At 38.2% G+C, this 16,811-nt stretch overlaps 1 protein-coding gene across 3 annotated transcripts in view; it reads right to left on the bottom strand.

Annotated features, from left to right (window-relative positions):
* Window positions 1-16,811, bottom strand: part of LOC101170154 (zinc finger, CCHC domain containing 7) — a 58,955-nt gene that overhangs the window by 1,869 nt on the left and 40,275 nt on the right. For all 3 annotated transcript variants that reach the window (XM_011474853.4, XM_020702873.3, XM_011474847.4), the window contains 2 exons: window positions 1,251-1,346; window positions 238-355 (listed from right to left, as the gene is read on the bottom strand). In XM_011474853.4, coding sequence (XP_011473155.3) covers window positions 238-355; window positions 1,251-1,346 — 214 coding nt within the window. The remainder of the gene's footprint in view (window positions 1-237; window positions 356-1,250; window positions 1,347-16,811) is intronic.

Here is a 16,811-nt window from a genome sequence, read left to right on the forward strand (position 1 = left end):
TACATTTAGATGACAAATGGTCTTAAGTATGTATAAATGTAAAAAACAAAAGTTTGAAATGTAACTTTTTTATAAAAGATATATTGACGTTTCTTTATATGACAAACATCTCACAGTCAAATACAATATAATGATGAGGAAAATCTTGCAATAAAAAATCTGAGCTAAAAACAAGTTAATTTAAGCATTATTGCTAAATAAAGATAAATAAAGCCTGGGAAGGAATTAGTAACTTACCTTGAGTTTTTAGTTTTATCCTGTGTTGCCTGCGGTTAATTTCCTTCAATGTGTCGTAATGGTTGACGAATGGGATGGTGGGAAAAACCCCCTTAAACATTCTCTGTTTTGTACAGGCCTGGAAAAAAACAAACAAAAAAACTAAAGCAGAAGAATATTATACCTGGGTTTTTAAAGTCCCACTCCGATCATCTTTTGAGTTGTTGTAAAAGTGTTCCGAGTGTTTTTTTTAAAATAATGATTATGCTGTTTTTAGCCAAAATCTAAAAACCTGTACATTTGTAGGACATAGTTTCTACAGAGCGGCAGGAGTTAATCAGAAATTCGCTTCCGAGTTGTGGGCGGGACTGTTGGTGCTTCCCCTCATCCATCTGTTAGCACGCTCTCCTGCTGGCTGGCTTACAGCCCCTCACACCCCCAAAGTATCATTACCGGTGAAACAAAAATGGCGAAATGGCATCTGAGAGATCCCTGTACGTCTTTGTTTTCTATTTGTCTGCATCAGAATGGAGCGGAGCAGGGAGCTAGTGGCTTGCCGTGGTAGCTTCTACGTCACATCTACGAGCTTTTTTCAATAGCATTTCTTCAGCTGCTCCAGATTCACAACAATTTGAATAATGGAATACTCAGAAATGTCATTTTAAGCTCAACTCTTTTACATATGTCCTCCATCATCAGTAAAATGCCAAAGGAACATGTTAAAAACACCAAAAAACACAATTTTTCACTGTAGTGGGTCTTAAATGGTCTAACTTAAGCACAAGTCATATACTTCAATATTGTGTTCATGTTAAACAAACAAAGGCTGCTGCTTGTTTTTTTCCTCTTTTTTCCCCCCTTTAACTGTGTGAAGCAATATTTTCAGCCATTTATATTTTTGTGCTTTCAAAAAGAATTGTTTGTATAAAGGTTATTTATTAATATATTTTACTCCCTGCTTTCTTCCAGATATCATGTTTTTGACTAAAACATAAAAGAAACACTTGTAAAGTGTGAGCATATGAGATTCGTACGTAGCCAAAGTGTCCCTTCTTGGAGCAGTTGTAGCAGTAAGCAGGAGACCGACCCATATCTTCCGCTTGCTTCTTTACTGGGGGGCCATTTTCAGTCTAAGGACAAAAAAACAAAAAGGGGTTAATTGCATTTTTATAAGTCTAAAGTAGAAATGTGCATCAAACAAAACGAAGGGGTTTATTCTTCCATCCCTCCTCGCTTCTGTCGCCATTCCAATGCTCCCCATTGATAAGGATGGATGTTGATAGAATGAGGTGATTACAAAGGTGTGATTTGAGACCTGTAATGAACCTCTATGATAAGTAACAGTGTGTGTGCATGTGTGTGTGTTGGACACAGACTCCTCTTTAGGCCAGCGTTCTAAAGGACTTCCATGCTTCAGTGCCCACAGCAAATATACACTGATAAAGAGAGAAAAGGGACTGAGGCACCGAGCATTTACTCCTAATGTCTCACACACACACACACGCACGCACGCACTTCTACCAGCATTCACGACAACACATGCACAAAGCTCCACACACCTTCACACTCCTGTCTGGAGTGGCTCCTCCTTCCTCTCAGGCCTGTTTCCAAGATTACAAAAGATTTGTGCTCAACGTCATTTCTTAAACATTACTTAGCTTACCTCTCCTCCCACCTGCCTCCCCTCTTTGCTGTGTACAACCCCCCCGATGCAAACCAACAGACTTGCCCCCCCCCTTCTCGCCTTCTCTTTTCCGCTTGAGTAGTTTTGCAGTAGAAGGGATGAATGTTATTAGAGCACCGCGTCATTATCGGGTCAGGCCTGCCGGGCCCATCTCCATCACAAAGGCCAGGAGATCACAGACCTCCTGCAAGCGCACACCCCGACGTACGCACACATTCACTCATACACGCACACATGTGCACCCCTAAGGAGATCACAGTCCCAGTCTCAGGCCCCCCAATCGCCACCCTTCCTACCCCTCTTCCCATTCATCTTTCATGTAAATTGGCTGTAGGTCTTCCTCTGCCTCTTCCTCCCTGACCTTGGGCTTGCCTTATCTCCACACAGTCTGATCCAGCACACAGACGCTGATTTTGAAGCACAGAAGAGGGGAAAAAAAGGAGAAATTAAATCCCAGCGTGTTCTTTCATCAACCTGAGATCTGGGTGTAAGAACCTGGCATGAATGTGTGTCTGAAAGCATGTGCGAACAAGGAGTTATCTGCCTCTTTCAATATTAATTAAATGGAGAAACCTTTATCCCTCTTTATGGTCTCGCCCTCGTGGAGCCCATTCACAGGATTATAAACAAGGTCAAGCCTGGGGAGAACACCTCAACTTGGAGTTTTTCCAACGTCTGCTGAAAAACAAATCATTTCCCTGCCAAAAAGAGTCTCAGAGGCTCATTTGTCAAATTAAGTGCCACTGATCAGTGTCCTAGCGAAGAATTTTGTTTTTTTTAAATTAACAGTAAAAAAGTTTCTACAGTCACACCTTCCTGCTGAGAAGCTGCCAGTTTTTGGCAACATGACAGAAATACCTCAAGTTTAAAATTCATTTTTTAAATAATCACGGTTAAACAGAATAGTTGTAAACACTGAAATAAAAGCGTAATATACTTCATTGAAAAAGATCCGTCCCATAGAATTGATTTCAAAATGACCCCAAAAAGTTCTAAAAATTCAGATATTTTTCAGTAAAGGTAAAAACAAAAGAAACAAGAGCTGCCTTAATGCTAGAAAGTAATTTAAACACAAGAAAACCTAAAGCTAGTGTTGCTAAAACTACAAGCTAAAACATTCCAACGGATTCTTTGACAACAACAGAATGAAAACCAAAATTTCGCATTTAATGGATTCAGTGGGTCATGTATTAGTAGAACATGTCTATTTCTGATCAAAGGTCATTATAATGGCATAATGGACATGTGCATGCACATACATGTGTATGTGTATTTCTTTTTCTTCTACATTATTAATTTTACAATCAAGTCCTTAATGATCAGCTAAAGTTGACAAATCTATTTATAGGGATACATTTCTTTTGTTTGTCTTTAGGATTTTCTGTTTGAAATAAATCAATTCCAAATGTAGTGGAGCAACAAAATCCTCATCTTACACCATGTTGCAGACGGTGCTACTAAAGCTGTACAACACTGATAAAACACACCAGCAGCCTCAGACGGTCTTTCTGAACCGGATGTTCATTATCAGTTTCTCTGCACAATCAACCAAAAGTGTGTTTGTTCTGCAGTTTTCCTGCATGCTGAAGAGCTTTAGAGTTAGTGCACCAGTCAAACCTTTAGATATGTTTGAGCAGTAGTCATCAGATGACATTCTATTCAAATGTAGTGCATGGAATGGCATTGTATACAGTATTAGCAAACACACAAACAAGTTGTGTATGAAAGAAAGCCATTGTAAGTTGCAGAAATACCAAGAGATTGCAAAAACATGCAACCTTGCAACATGGACGTTGATTATGTTTATTATATTTCTTTTGTTGACTTTAAAATCAACAGAAAAGGGTTTTTAAAAAAAACGGTTTTGAATTTAACACTGACATTGGTTTCTCTCTTCGTTTCTCTGTTTCTGTTTGTCTCTTTCCTGACCTCTGCTACCCAAACTGTCACTGCGCCATCTGGTGGTCATCTATTCTTCTTGATGAATGTTTTTTTTTTTTTCTGTGGCAAATTAGAGAATGTTTTCATCCAAATGCATGTTAGAACCTTAAGATTTTAACGTGATCTTTATTTCACTAACATGGATCTTTATTCAAAAGAGTAGCAAAAAGTACGACCAGAGTAGCAGAAATCTAAAAATTGCCAAAAAACTTTTTATTTGTCATTGTTTGTATATTTCTTCAAACTATCATGGCAGTTAAAAAATATGTATAAAAAAATAAAAAAAGGATGGAAGTGACGGATATGTCAGAGATTGTTGATTTTTTAAATAATTTGTAAAGTTCTGTTTTATTAAACTTGTGTTAAAGCAAATTAAGCCATTTCTCATTTAAATCAACAATATTATTTACTTTGTTCATTTTGTTTATTAGCTTTTTTTAACACACAAAAACTGAATTTTTTAATTAAACAATTAAGGACTTGACATATACTTACACTTTAAAAAGCAAACTCTTACAAGACTAAAAATTTCTAAATGCTTTCTAAGATATTTAAATACAAAATCCCAGAAATGTGAACTTAAATAGAAGACTTAAATCAGTAAAAAAATAAAATAAATCCAACTCTCTTATCTGGTTATTTTCTAATTTAACACAAACTACATCTTAATTTTCAAGAAAGTTAAACTTTGTTAGGCTTTTCTTGATTTTTCATCAGAGCATTGCCTCAGGAATTCCCGGAGTTGAGAGGAATTTGAAAAGGAGGACCTAATGACTCACCTCATGTCTCTCAACTGCATTTTTGTATCAACGTCATGAAGTTCAAGACTCTGATTTGACAGTTCTAAAGCAAGAACTCACCCTTCTCAAAATCTTTCCCCCCAAAGAAACAACACACACTTCTGGATCTGAAGTTTTAATATAACATAATATAATATAATTTAATTTTTCTATCAAGTTTAATTGGATTATCCACTTTAGTTGCTTTTTCTAAAACACATAAATGACCAGGCAGGACCTTCTCTTTTTTCCTTCTGTTTTACATTTTATTCCTGCAATAGTTCTCAATATTTTTTCACATAACGATGGCCAAAATGCAAAAACATCTTTTTTTTTCAGGAATAAAAAAAAAGTGTTTCAAATATTCACAGTCAATACTGGTGGGAGGTTTTCGTCATGTGACCTTTATGTCATTTTATAAATTGCAGGATTTTCTTGCAGGTTCACTTAAAATGTGGAGTTAAAAAAAAGAGAAAAACTCAAAATCTACAAATTTGCAGATAGGAGGTTTTCTGTTTTGGCCATCGATAAATAGTTTTTCAGGGGTAGAGTGGTCGACCTCCAATCATAAGATCGCAGGCTCCGTTTCCGCCCAGTCAACCCGTGTGTCGAAGTGTCTTTGGGCACGACACTGAGCCCCACATTGCTCCTGGTGGTTACAGGTTGGCGCCAGTGTTGGGCGGTGGAGCAGCCATCAGTGTTTAAATGTGTGCGTGCATGGGTGAATAGGACTGGGACTGTAAAGCGCTTTAGGCCTTCCAGGAAGGTAATAAAGTGCTAAATGATTATACACCATTACCATTTATTTAAGCCATTATTTGGATGTAGTTACCAGACTTGGTGATATTTTTTGTTTAATTTCTTCAACACTTTTTTTTGGTGGCATCTCAAAGGGAAATAAACCAGCAACTCATGTTTTCAGGTATGTTTCTTTCCAAATTAACGAGATCACAAAAACCTATTGCCATAAATAAAAACCAAAACTTCAATGACAATTAGAAAAAAATTATTTACATCCCTTTATCTTTACCCAGGGGGATTTATCCATAATACTATAAGCTATTATGCCTTCCACACAAAGAGAAGAACAAGTAATTAAAAAAAACGAGTTTAATGTACCACACACACACAAACACACACATCCTACTGAGGAGATATGAAGACCTTCTGGAGGTAAACAGTAGGAGAAAGCTGGTCTGAAAACCATTGTATTTACAGTGTGTATGTGTTTGAGAAAGTCCAAAGGGCTTCACTATGTGGACACAGGCAGTCAACCATCCGTGGCCTCTCTGTCTCAAACACACACACACACACACACACACAGGTTTTCCCACAGCTGTCCTAACACATGCACCGTGTCCCTCAAAGCTCAGCTCTCCTCCGCTCCTTGCTTTAGCTGCTAGTGGCAAAGCTGTGATAATCCTTCGGCCAACACAAAGCTCAGACTAAACTCGGAAGGAACACACACACACACAACAACACACAGTTACAAAACGAAATCCTAGAAGCAAACAGGCTTGTGTGGGAGAGAGAGAGAGAGCGAGGAAAGGGGTTGGGATGTGAACAGTAACGGGTGTTGGGGGGCCAGCAGCGCTGTTTTGCATATGTTATTGCAGCAAGGGGAAGAGTTTTGCATATGTTGCTGGACCCACGGGGGACTTATTCTGCATGCAAAAAGAAAAGCTCCGCAGCACAACACACGGCTACCGGGCTCATAGCAGAGCAGACACACGCATGTGTGAAACACGCCAGTATGTACATATTAGGTTAACAGGGGAGGATTAACCATATGAGAAACTAAATGGCTGTAAGGTGAACATCTTCTCAGAGAGAACAATGAGAATGCTTTGACTAAATAGCCCAGAATCCTCTGACTTCTGTTGCTTCTAATACACCAGTAAAATGAATAAATTGATTACTTTTGCTCAAAGAGAAAATCAATCCTTGTTCCACACCTGTTTGAGGTAAAGGATTACGCATGTGCAGTAGAGGGGACGACAGCAGAGGTGAGGAATATTCTCCAAACAACCAGATGGGATTTTTCTCTTTTGTTGGCATCTACGAGTTCACAAAAACCCCCACATTAAAACCAAAAACTCTGCAAAGATCCACGCTTTCGTGTGACAGGTTTTTCGCTGGCTTCTTTTTTTCTTGTTTTATCCTCTCATCGCTAAGTCGATCCGTCGGCAGAAATACACAAAGAGTGCTGATTTTCTGATGAAAAAAAAAAAAAGAGAGAAAAAAATAAATCCCAGAAGGTGATGACAATGTGTTGTCGGGGTGAATAGCGGTGGGCTGCCACCTCTGGAGAGAAAAAAACCCATTTTGGGGCAGCAAGCAGGGGTAATCTGGTCACACCGTGCAAGGCGGAACAGAGGATACAAGCTAATCTATTCAGACCCAAGTTGTTCCCTTTCCATTTTGAGCACTGGGTGCTGAGTTCAGAGGCCTCACTCTTTTGTGGTTCCTGTGAGGTTAAGTTTTATGGAAATATACAGATGCACACGTTCATCCCAACCAATTAGATAGAGACAGCACTCGTGGACAAGAGTGACAGGGATTTAGATGTGCCGCATCGAAATGGACCGAGTGCTTTCTGCTTTAGTCGGAATGTTAAAACCCTGATTTTACATCTCAGCCAACACAGACCCGCAACCCAACACACAACAAAAACAGTCACTAACTTGCTTCGCAGAGTCACAATGACCTGCAAAGCCTGCAAAACCTCTGATAACACACTGCGTGCGAATGAGATGGTGTGTGCGTGAGCATGGGCATTTCTATTTGCATTCCTATGGATCTGCATATCCACGCAAAAGCTGTTTTCAAGACACTTAAAAAAAAAAAGGTCTTAAATACAGAATCCGAACATCTGCCACAAAAGTTACGTTTTACTTAAATGTTTATTTTATTTAAAGTTTGGGTTTTTTTGCCATCATGAGTTTATGGGTCCCTAGAATGTATGTGTGCCGCTTCCTTTGTCTGATTAACGAGCAGAAATATTGTTCAATGAAATTTAAATAAAAAAGTGAATTTGGCGGTTTTTGTATGATTGTTTACTCTTACACTACATTATAAAACATTTAATTTGCTCCCTAGGGATTGGAGCTTCATGATTTATGGATGAGTCTTAAAATGACTGTAAGCTATCAATACAATTTAACAAAAAGACGAGACTTTAAAATTAAAGTACCTTTAACGAAGAGTCCCAGAATGAAGAAAGCACTGAGAGCTTTTAGCACCCAGCAGAACTGTCACAAAGACGAGGTTGCAGAAACAGCTTACAGTACAGAATGGGATTTAAAGGATTTTTACCCTGCATGGTGTGAACCATCCCATCTCTTCAGAAAGGAACCAAAGAAGGAGGTCAGTCAAAGAAAAGGGAAAAAAAGAACAAAAAGAGGTGAAAATATCAAAGGTAAAACCTCAGCAGAAAGAGTTGAAGACTTTATTGTGGTTTGATTGACAGGGGATAAAAGTTAGAATGCATGTGCACAAGCACAGCTCTTTCCCATAATGCACTTCAACCTTTACCAGTACTTGCTTTACATTTTTTTAATCTAGCATTGAGTTATATTTAGTGTAACAACATGTCTTTTACTTTTTAGTAAAGCCCTTATTTTACCCCTGTTGGGGTATTTATGTCTGATGCTTTTTACACTGCTTTATTTGAATACTTCAGGAAGTTTAAATTTTATTGCTTTTATTGTGACTGTTCCTCAAAGTGTGCTTTTTATTCCATTGGATGTGACAAATATGCTAAAAATAGACAATCTTTACCTGTAACCTACACACAATTGTTGCTTGACTTAAAACAGATAAAATCATGAAAAGACCATTTTCTTTTTCCAAGAAAAATGCCAAAAGTGGTTTATGTCTACTGGGACCAAGTTGCAATTGCTGAATTAACCACTGAGTGGCAGTCTAAATCCATCCAGCATCCACAAACAGGAGAGCCTCATGTAAGACACTGACAGCCATCCTTCTACTAATACATCAGTGATTCACAGAGATACACAGAGAAACTAAAGAATTTGTAAAAGTTCAAAATAACTGAAAGACTTTGTTTTGTGTCTGTGTGTTTTTTTTTCAACCTAGATATCTTTTTCTTAGTTTAATTCTGTAAACTACAGAAAAGAATTTAGGTCAGAGAAGCAAACAATGAGAAGGGTGACCCGTCTTTAAATGCACACTTCAAATTCATCTCACAATAATGACAATTTCGGCTTAAAACAAACATTGCTGTAAATCTAACACCAGGAAGGATACTTAGTCTCTAAGAGATTTATTTGATTGTCATATTTTGGGAGGACAGGGATATGATTTGTTCCATAAAGATATCTTGAACAGCTTCTACACTAAAACACAAATAAATATAGGACATTTGCAAAAGAAAATGCTACCTAAGTAGAATATGATACTAAAATGGCCCTAATGGAGATCCTTTTACCCAAAAACCCATAACTTTTTTAAATTGTATTGCTTAAAGTCTCCTTCAAATGAAATGTAGTTTGAGAGGAAATCATTTCAAAAGCTTTAGTTGAGATTTTCTGGTATCAGGTGACAAACACACATGGTGGCCTTTTTGGCCCTCGGATAGGAATATTGTGCCTACACCTGGAAGACCTCTTTACCATATTTGATCGCATCACTGCATTGGACCATTTTAGGCCCTTCTTTGTCATTTAAAGGAACGCTGTTAGGCCATTTATTAGAATGTTTTTTTTTTTTTTACGAAGATTACATTTTGCTTTTCTTAAAAAAACCCAGAAACAATATTTTGTAGATTTCTTATCTATTTTCTTATCTATACTAAAAGTTCTCTTATGTCATGTGATAAACTGTATTTTCCTAAATTTACCTTAATATGCATGTTAAAAAGGTATAAAATGAAGTCATTAAAGTCTATAAAGTATAAGCATGTGTTAAATAACTATTTTGTATGCTGTGATATTCTCCTTAAAAATAAAAGTAAAGCTTAAATAGATGTATTTTGACATAAGAACTTAAAAAAGAAACGATTAATTGGCTGTTTTATTTACTTCCCATTAAAACAGGTCTACCTCTACCTTTTATTTAAGGGGTTAATGCCAAAAATAAACTTTTTTTCTTCCCTCTCAGTGATACAGAACAACTTATGTTGCTTCAAGACTAGTCTACTTTAACCTTCTATAATTGATAGATAATTAGCTCTTCAGAAAATCCTGCAGCTAATCTAAAATAGTGAGGTGACGGTTGCTTGCCACTATGTGCAAACATGGACCGTGAGTTGATTTAATCCTCTAGGATTTCTACTTTTACAAGTTTTTGTGTGCAAAATATCACTCTATAAATATGATTATTTTTTTTCTGAATGAGTGTAAAATGTATTTAACTGGATTAGATTTATAGTCAACCAAATCTTTTAACCTGGGTTTAACATGCATCATTTCTAAATAGCTAAAAGGATATCTGCTTAAGTTAATTCTACAAAAAATGCATGAAATAAATCAACATTTTGTCTAAATTCCAGGTTTTTTCTTTATAAGTTAGAATACTTGATGTCTCCTTCAAGGACTTTCAGACTTGAGGACTCTTGGCGTCAATTAAACCCTCAAAAGGTCAAAAATGAGCCAGACAGAAAACTGTTGTACTAAGTATTTTAATTTGACATTGACAACCTGAGACATTCCTTTCTGTTAAAATGATTTTATTTTCTATGATGATAATGAAATGGTATTTTCTTTTTTGTGAAAATAAGAGGATTTAAAGGACAAAATGTCCTAACCTTGGGTTAACAAAAGTACGCGTGAGCTTAGCACACCTTCTGAAGAACAGCCGCAAGAAAGGAATGTATTAAAAGTACAACATCCAGAATTAAAAAGGGAAGAAAGGCAGTCGGCTGGCAAAGAGAGGAGCTCAAACGGCTTAATATTGGAGTCGAACAACAGGGTTACAGAGAGTTTTTCACGGGCACCCCAAGACATCACACGTGCACACCTGTCCCTGAGGAAGAAATCAATACACACATCCACGCTGTGATAGTCCCAACAAGACACAAACACACCACAGCGAGCCAAGGCAGGAGATCAATAAACATCAACACACAGGTGTCACTACTGATATCTAAAGAGTGGCTAATCAATGCTCACACAGACGTACCTGAACCAATCAGCTGCCGCGGGCTCAGTTTCACTTTCATTGTGTCTTTCACAACGATTTAATACACTCAATCCTCCACAGCAACACACACACACAGCTCTTCTCCATCACATCCAGCCCCCTCCTCCTGTTTGTCTCCAACATGCCGGTCACACACACACACACACACACACAAAGGTGCTTTTGATTCGTTTAGCAGGAAAAACTTGAAACCAACATGCGAACAATACCTTTGATGGTGGGCTGAGGAGACCCACATATTGACAAGTGACAGGAAGTCTGTGTGTGTGTGTGTATGTGTGTGTGTGTGTGTGTGTGTGGGGGGGGGGGTTAAAAACATCTGTTATGGTAAACGAAGACGGCCTTCACTTCCTGTAGTAGCCAGACGGCGGCACTCTGGTCCTAACCCTGCTTACAGAGCAGGACAAGACACTGTGACAGGTATGTGCAGACACACACACACCCCCACCCGCACACACATACATGAATCTCTTCATACATTAATTCTGCCAATTTAGAAACAGTAGGTCACTAATATCTATGCGCTCGCCTTTCGTACATGAAGTCTGTCCATTGATGAATGGCCCATGTCCCCCTAACACAAATTTATCTCCATTTTGGCTCTAAATAAATGTTGTTCTCTGCATTCTGCTCAAAGTTTAATCCATAAAAAATACTTTATGTCAGCTAAATGCACAAAGTTCAGGGGAAAAACAGAAACCGTGGCTTCTAAAGTATGGAAACCTGCAGGCTCCAATTAAAATCCTCTATCATTGAATACATACATAAAGACTTCATTAAAGAAAAATGAAGTGAGAAACGTTTAACAGCTGAAATGAAGAGATCATGGTTAGAACAAGATGTATAACAAACACATACTTTTGTGTATGATAGAAAGTGTCAGGAGTAATCACAGAAGTTTTTAATAGGGGGCTGCTGGAGCCTATCCCGTCCACTCGTGGGCGAAGGAAGCGGAAACCCTGGACAGGTCGTCAGTCTGGCGCAGGGCCACAATCACACACCCATGCACACTCACATTCACATCTCGGGACAATTTTAGAGTAACCAGTTAACCTATGAAGCATGTTTTTGGACAGTGGGAGGAAGCCGGAGTCCCCGGAGAGAACACACGCATGCACAGGATACACAGAACGTTTTTTGTGGTAATTAAGTCGTGCAGAACATTAATATCACATTTTTAATAATACTTTGCTGATTACATGTTCAGTAACAACAACAAACTACATAAAAAATGTCATTATTCAAACCAGCGAGACATTAACAAATAAAAAAAAAGATGCAGAAACCAAATCTTTTTCCGCTTGTTGTCAGTCACTTCAAGCTTTTTAAATTGATTTCAACTTAAATTACCAAACCAAATGCCCTGTTAGGTTTCATGGATCCATTTTAATTTCATTTATAATTTTTGTGATCCTCATAAACGTGTTTAGTCCTGTTTTTTCCAAAAAGCCATTAGCTGTCAGTCTTCTTGCTGCAGGCGATGTGGAATAATTTCAAGTTTTTAGCCATCAGTTTTCTCTATTTGGTCTTTTATTTTCAAATTAGAAATTTGTCTGAAATAAGCTGATGAAAGATGAGGGTTAGTCTTATGATTGTGTGCTCGCTGCCTTCTCTTTACTAAAAATATGCAATATTATTATTATCAGTGATTTTTACACCATGTCACCAACCCTGAATTAGAGTTCAATTTTTTATGTTCTGTTCTTCTACAGATTTTACCAAGAAAGTAACTTAAAACTAATCTAGGAGTAATGTAATGCATTACAACTTTGAAACAGAAAAGGGCTTTTTAATAAAAGATGTAATGTGTAAAGCACTACAGTTTGAAAGTAACCTGCTCATTACGGATGATAAATTATGACTTGGACAGTGTTTGACTCTGTCTGTACGATCAAACTGCATTGGGCTTTAGATTCACAGTATTTTTCTGCTGCCGTTTTCATTGTTGAGATTTCAGTCCAACTAATTGATTAACATAAAATTATTTTCATGTGCTGAGAGAAAGAAAGGCCAAAAAAGGAGCTCTTTAGCAAAACAAAAGCATTGTTTAAAATAAACGATTAAAGATAAAAAAGAGAAAGAAGGAAAACTCCAAACTCATTTGACACAGATACGATGAAAAGGTTATAGAGATCTTATTACTCCCATTTGTTGCTCTATATATTTGTAGAAGTGAGCACGTTTGTGTGTGTCCAAGTGTGTCAGTATCGTACTTTCTCAGTAAATGCCCCAGGGCATTGTGGTCTATACTGTGCGGCTGGGAAAGGTTTGTTAGTGGAAAACCAGGTGCAAACAGACACATACACTGACGGAAGATAACCGAACGCAGCTCACATGCACACACACGCACACACACACACACACACCCACCCACACACACACACACACACACACACACAAACGCACCTTTGAACGAAGGATAAATGGACCCAGTAGCAGGGAGGTCTGACAGAATGCCTTTTCACACCTGGCTGAGCCCAGCGGAAGGTGACAGAGTCACATCTACCAAACACACACACACAATCACACTCACACACACTCACATTGGGGAGTTCAGGGTCATAAGCAGCATCATGAATAAAATGAGACTGTCTAAAACAGAAGGAGCCCTGCGTTTGCCTGTGTGGAGGTGTATTTGTTTAAGTGCGGATGTGTTCATGTGGGGTGTGGGTCCCTAACCCCCATGCCAGTTTGGATCTGTAACGACCTTCTGTTCCCAGCACTTAAATGGCTTAAATACTTCAATTAGACCTGGGTCACAATCCTCCACCCGTTAAAGCATACTGTCAAACTCAAACACACACAGAAACACAGGAACAGAAATGGTTTCATCAGCCTGCAAGGGGACAGGACACTTTTGTTAGCTTCCTCTTGCTTGTGGCTCAAAATGAGAATACTGTAAAAGTAAAAAACAAACGTAAACTACATTTTATATGTTAAGTTACAATAAAACAAAGAAGATAAAGAAAAAAAGGTCTTAAATGTGTTAAAGACAAAATACATGTATGAACAGTGTGAGAAAACAATTTCAGTAGCAGGAACTTAACGTATCATGTCCTTCTGCAGAAGTATATTGATTTATTTCATGTTTAGATATTTCTAAACATTTTTCTTATTCCACCTTCTTTTTCTCAGCGTAGAGTAATTGAGGTGAGCCAGGGATCATTAACTTTTTGTCTAAACTTTACTTGTAGATAGATTCATATCTGGTATACAATGTACCCTCACTTTATTGTAGTTCACCTTTCCCTGTTTTACAGACTTGTTTTTTCAGTCCAATTTTCCATGTTGTTCTTTTTAAACAGTGCACTGTTTTCTGCGTCCCGATTGGCTGCTACCATTGTTAATCAACCTCCTTCATGCTGTGTCTCCTGTACAGAATGCGTTCACTTCACCAAATCTTTATAAATCTTTGATTGCAAGCAGGTCTTTGTTTTTTATTATTTAATACTGGACTTATTTTTTAACAAAGGTTTGAACTTTGAGAGTTTAAACGAGAGATAAAAGTGTAGAAACGTTCCTGTCTGACTGTGAAAAGTGTATAAAGTCTGTAGTGAGGAGTTTACAGATATTCTCTAACTTCACTGATTTGAACTATTGTGGGTTATATTTTGAACGTAACTCTCACGATAAATGAAGGAACACTGAATAGGAAAGTTCTCAAGTCGCCCAAAGCATCACTCCTCCACCACCATGCATAAAAACTGGTACAGGGATACACGAAGTAGTTCAGCCAAATGTAGAACGTTTCAGTATGATCACACTGTTCAAATGTGGTCTCATCTGTCCAAAAGCTTTAGCTATATACTATATCAGGGGTGGGCAATTCCAGGCCTCGAGGGCCGGTGTGTCTGCATGATTTCCAGATAGTCTTGCCCTACTCATGGCTGATTACCTGCTTCAGGTGTGTCCAGCCAATTAGAACATGCCAGAGCAGGGTATGCTGGAAAACATGCAGGAATGCGGCCCTCAGTGCCCACGTCTGTACTATATGGTGCTAAGGGTTTGTACCAGTGGGAAGAAACTGTCAAATGTTCTAAAATTACTTATTTACGGTCTGTTTTCCTTCACAGCTGTTGCCTATTTTTGCACTTCGGCCAACCCATCTCTGGGGTGAAGGAGCTGCATCAACCACTCTGGAGAATTCCGGCCACTTCTTTGAGTGTTTTTCACTCAAAGAAGATCTTATAATTCTTTATAAACTGACAGACAAGAAATACTGCTTCTCCTAAACCTTCATTGAAGACTTTCCAACTTGTCAAACCACAACAAATAGTAAATCTATATCTAAAATAGGTTAAAAAAACAGATCTAAGCATTCCTCAACTTTAATTTCTCGTATTAGCGGTTTGAACTTCATTATCTTCCTGCGTTTTTTATGAATTTTAAGTCATGTTATTCTTTACCAACAAAGAAAGGATCCTGTTTTCCTCCAGAACAACCTCTTCCAGAATAGTAAGAGGTCTTTTTTTCATGACTGCAGCATCCGTCCCCACAACAAAAACAGCAAAAATGACACAGCCACCAACATCTCCCCTGGAACCTCTGTCCCGCTCACTTCTCTTTCCTCCTCATCTCTTCATCTCTCCCACAGTGTGAGCCTAACGCTAACGATGCTGCCTTTTCATTAGACAGCCCCTGCTAATTAATCTCCATAGAGGAGAGTGACAGACCCCCGCCAACACATGCATACAAAAGTACACGCCAAGATATATGCAAACACACACTCTTCTTCGCTCTTCCTCACTCCCTCTTCCCACGTGGTGTTGGCAGCCCATTTCATGCTTTATCACGTCTTTTAATTGACAAACAAGCTGCTCTTTTCTCTTAGGCTGAGGTCTATATCATCCCCTAGCTCAGATGCACACTCAGACACACACACACATATGCAAAAGAAGCCAGGAAAACAGTTGCATTTGGAAATTTTGGATAAACACACACAGACACACACACACAAAATACACACACAATGGCAATTGCTTCCCTGCTGACATGGGGCCCAGGTGACTGTCATGCAGACTTGTAGTCTCTGACACATTGTTTAAGCACACACACACACACCACATGGAGCCACTAATATCACATCTCCACTTTGGTTTAAACTGAATTCAAAGAAAAGAAAAAACACATACAGAGACATGGTTCAACTCACTTTTTGTCTAAACCTTAATCTTCCAGAATTTTTCTTCCCTCATTTGCTGCAGGCAAAGTCAATACTTATCACAGTCGACTCATTGATTTTAAGTCACTGTCTTGGATTTTTTCTTTCTCTATTTTTTAACTTTGCATGGTTTCAATATACACTTTTTAAGTTGTGCTTGATGGTCACAAAACTAAAACTTTAATAAAAATACTGCAGATTAAGGGGTTTATCTGCTATACCGGTAGTTCACTTATGGAAAATAAGAAAAGCTTTTTGGACGTGTTTTGGGTGATGTTTACAGTTGCCATCCTCATCTTTGTTGAGTTTAAAGAACAATCACAACATTTGGAATTTGTCGACTCAGAGAAGAACCCACTTTTGCTACCAGTTTGCTTGACAGTTAAATCGTTGACAATAATGTGACAATACAAATTTCAAGCTATGGCTTGAAAAAAGACTAAATCAAAACAGATATCAAAATGTTTAAAGATATCATTCAAAAATATAGAATATTGTTTTGGATTCGTTTCTCTTGTTTTGTATTTGTTGGTGGTGACTAAAAAGAATTCAAATTACAAAATTGAAGATAAAGTCAAATTTAAGTCCCATTAGTTGTGATATGCACCTAGATGTGAGAAATTTGATCTCTGCATTTGACCCACCCCCTGTGGGAGCGGTGGGCCGCAGAAACAGCCGCACTCCATTTGGTGGTTTAACCCCCAAATCCAACCCCTTACTGCTGAGAGTCAAGCAGGGAGGCATTGGGTCCTATTTTCAGTCTTTGGTATGACTTGGCCATGGATTTGAACTCACAGCCTCCCAGTCTCAGGGCGGACACTTTACCTACCACAACGCCACTTAGCTGGAGTTCAAAATGCTAAAAAAA

Source organism: Oryzias latipes (assembly GCF_053564925.1).
Source record: "Oryzias latipes strain Hd-rR chromosome 1 unlocalized genomic scaffold, Olatipes_Hd-rR_3.1 chr1_Y".
NCBI lineage: Eukaryota > Metazoa > Chordata > Actinopteri > Beloniformes > Adrianichthyidae > Oryzias > Oryzias latipes.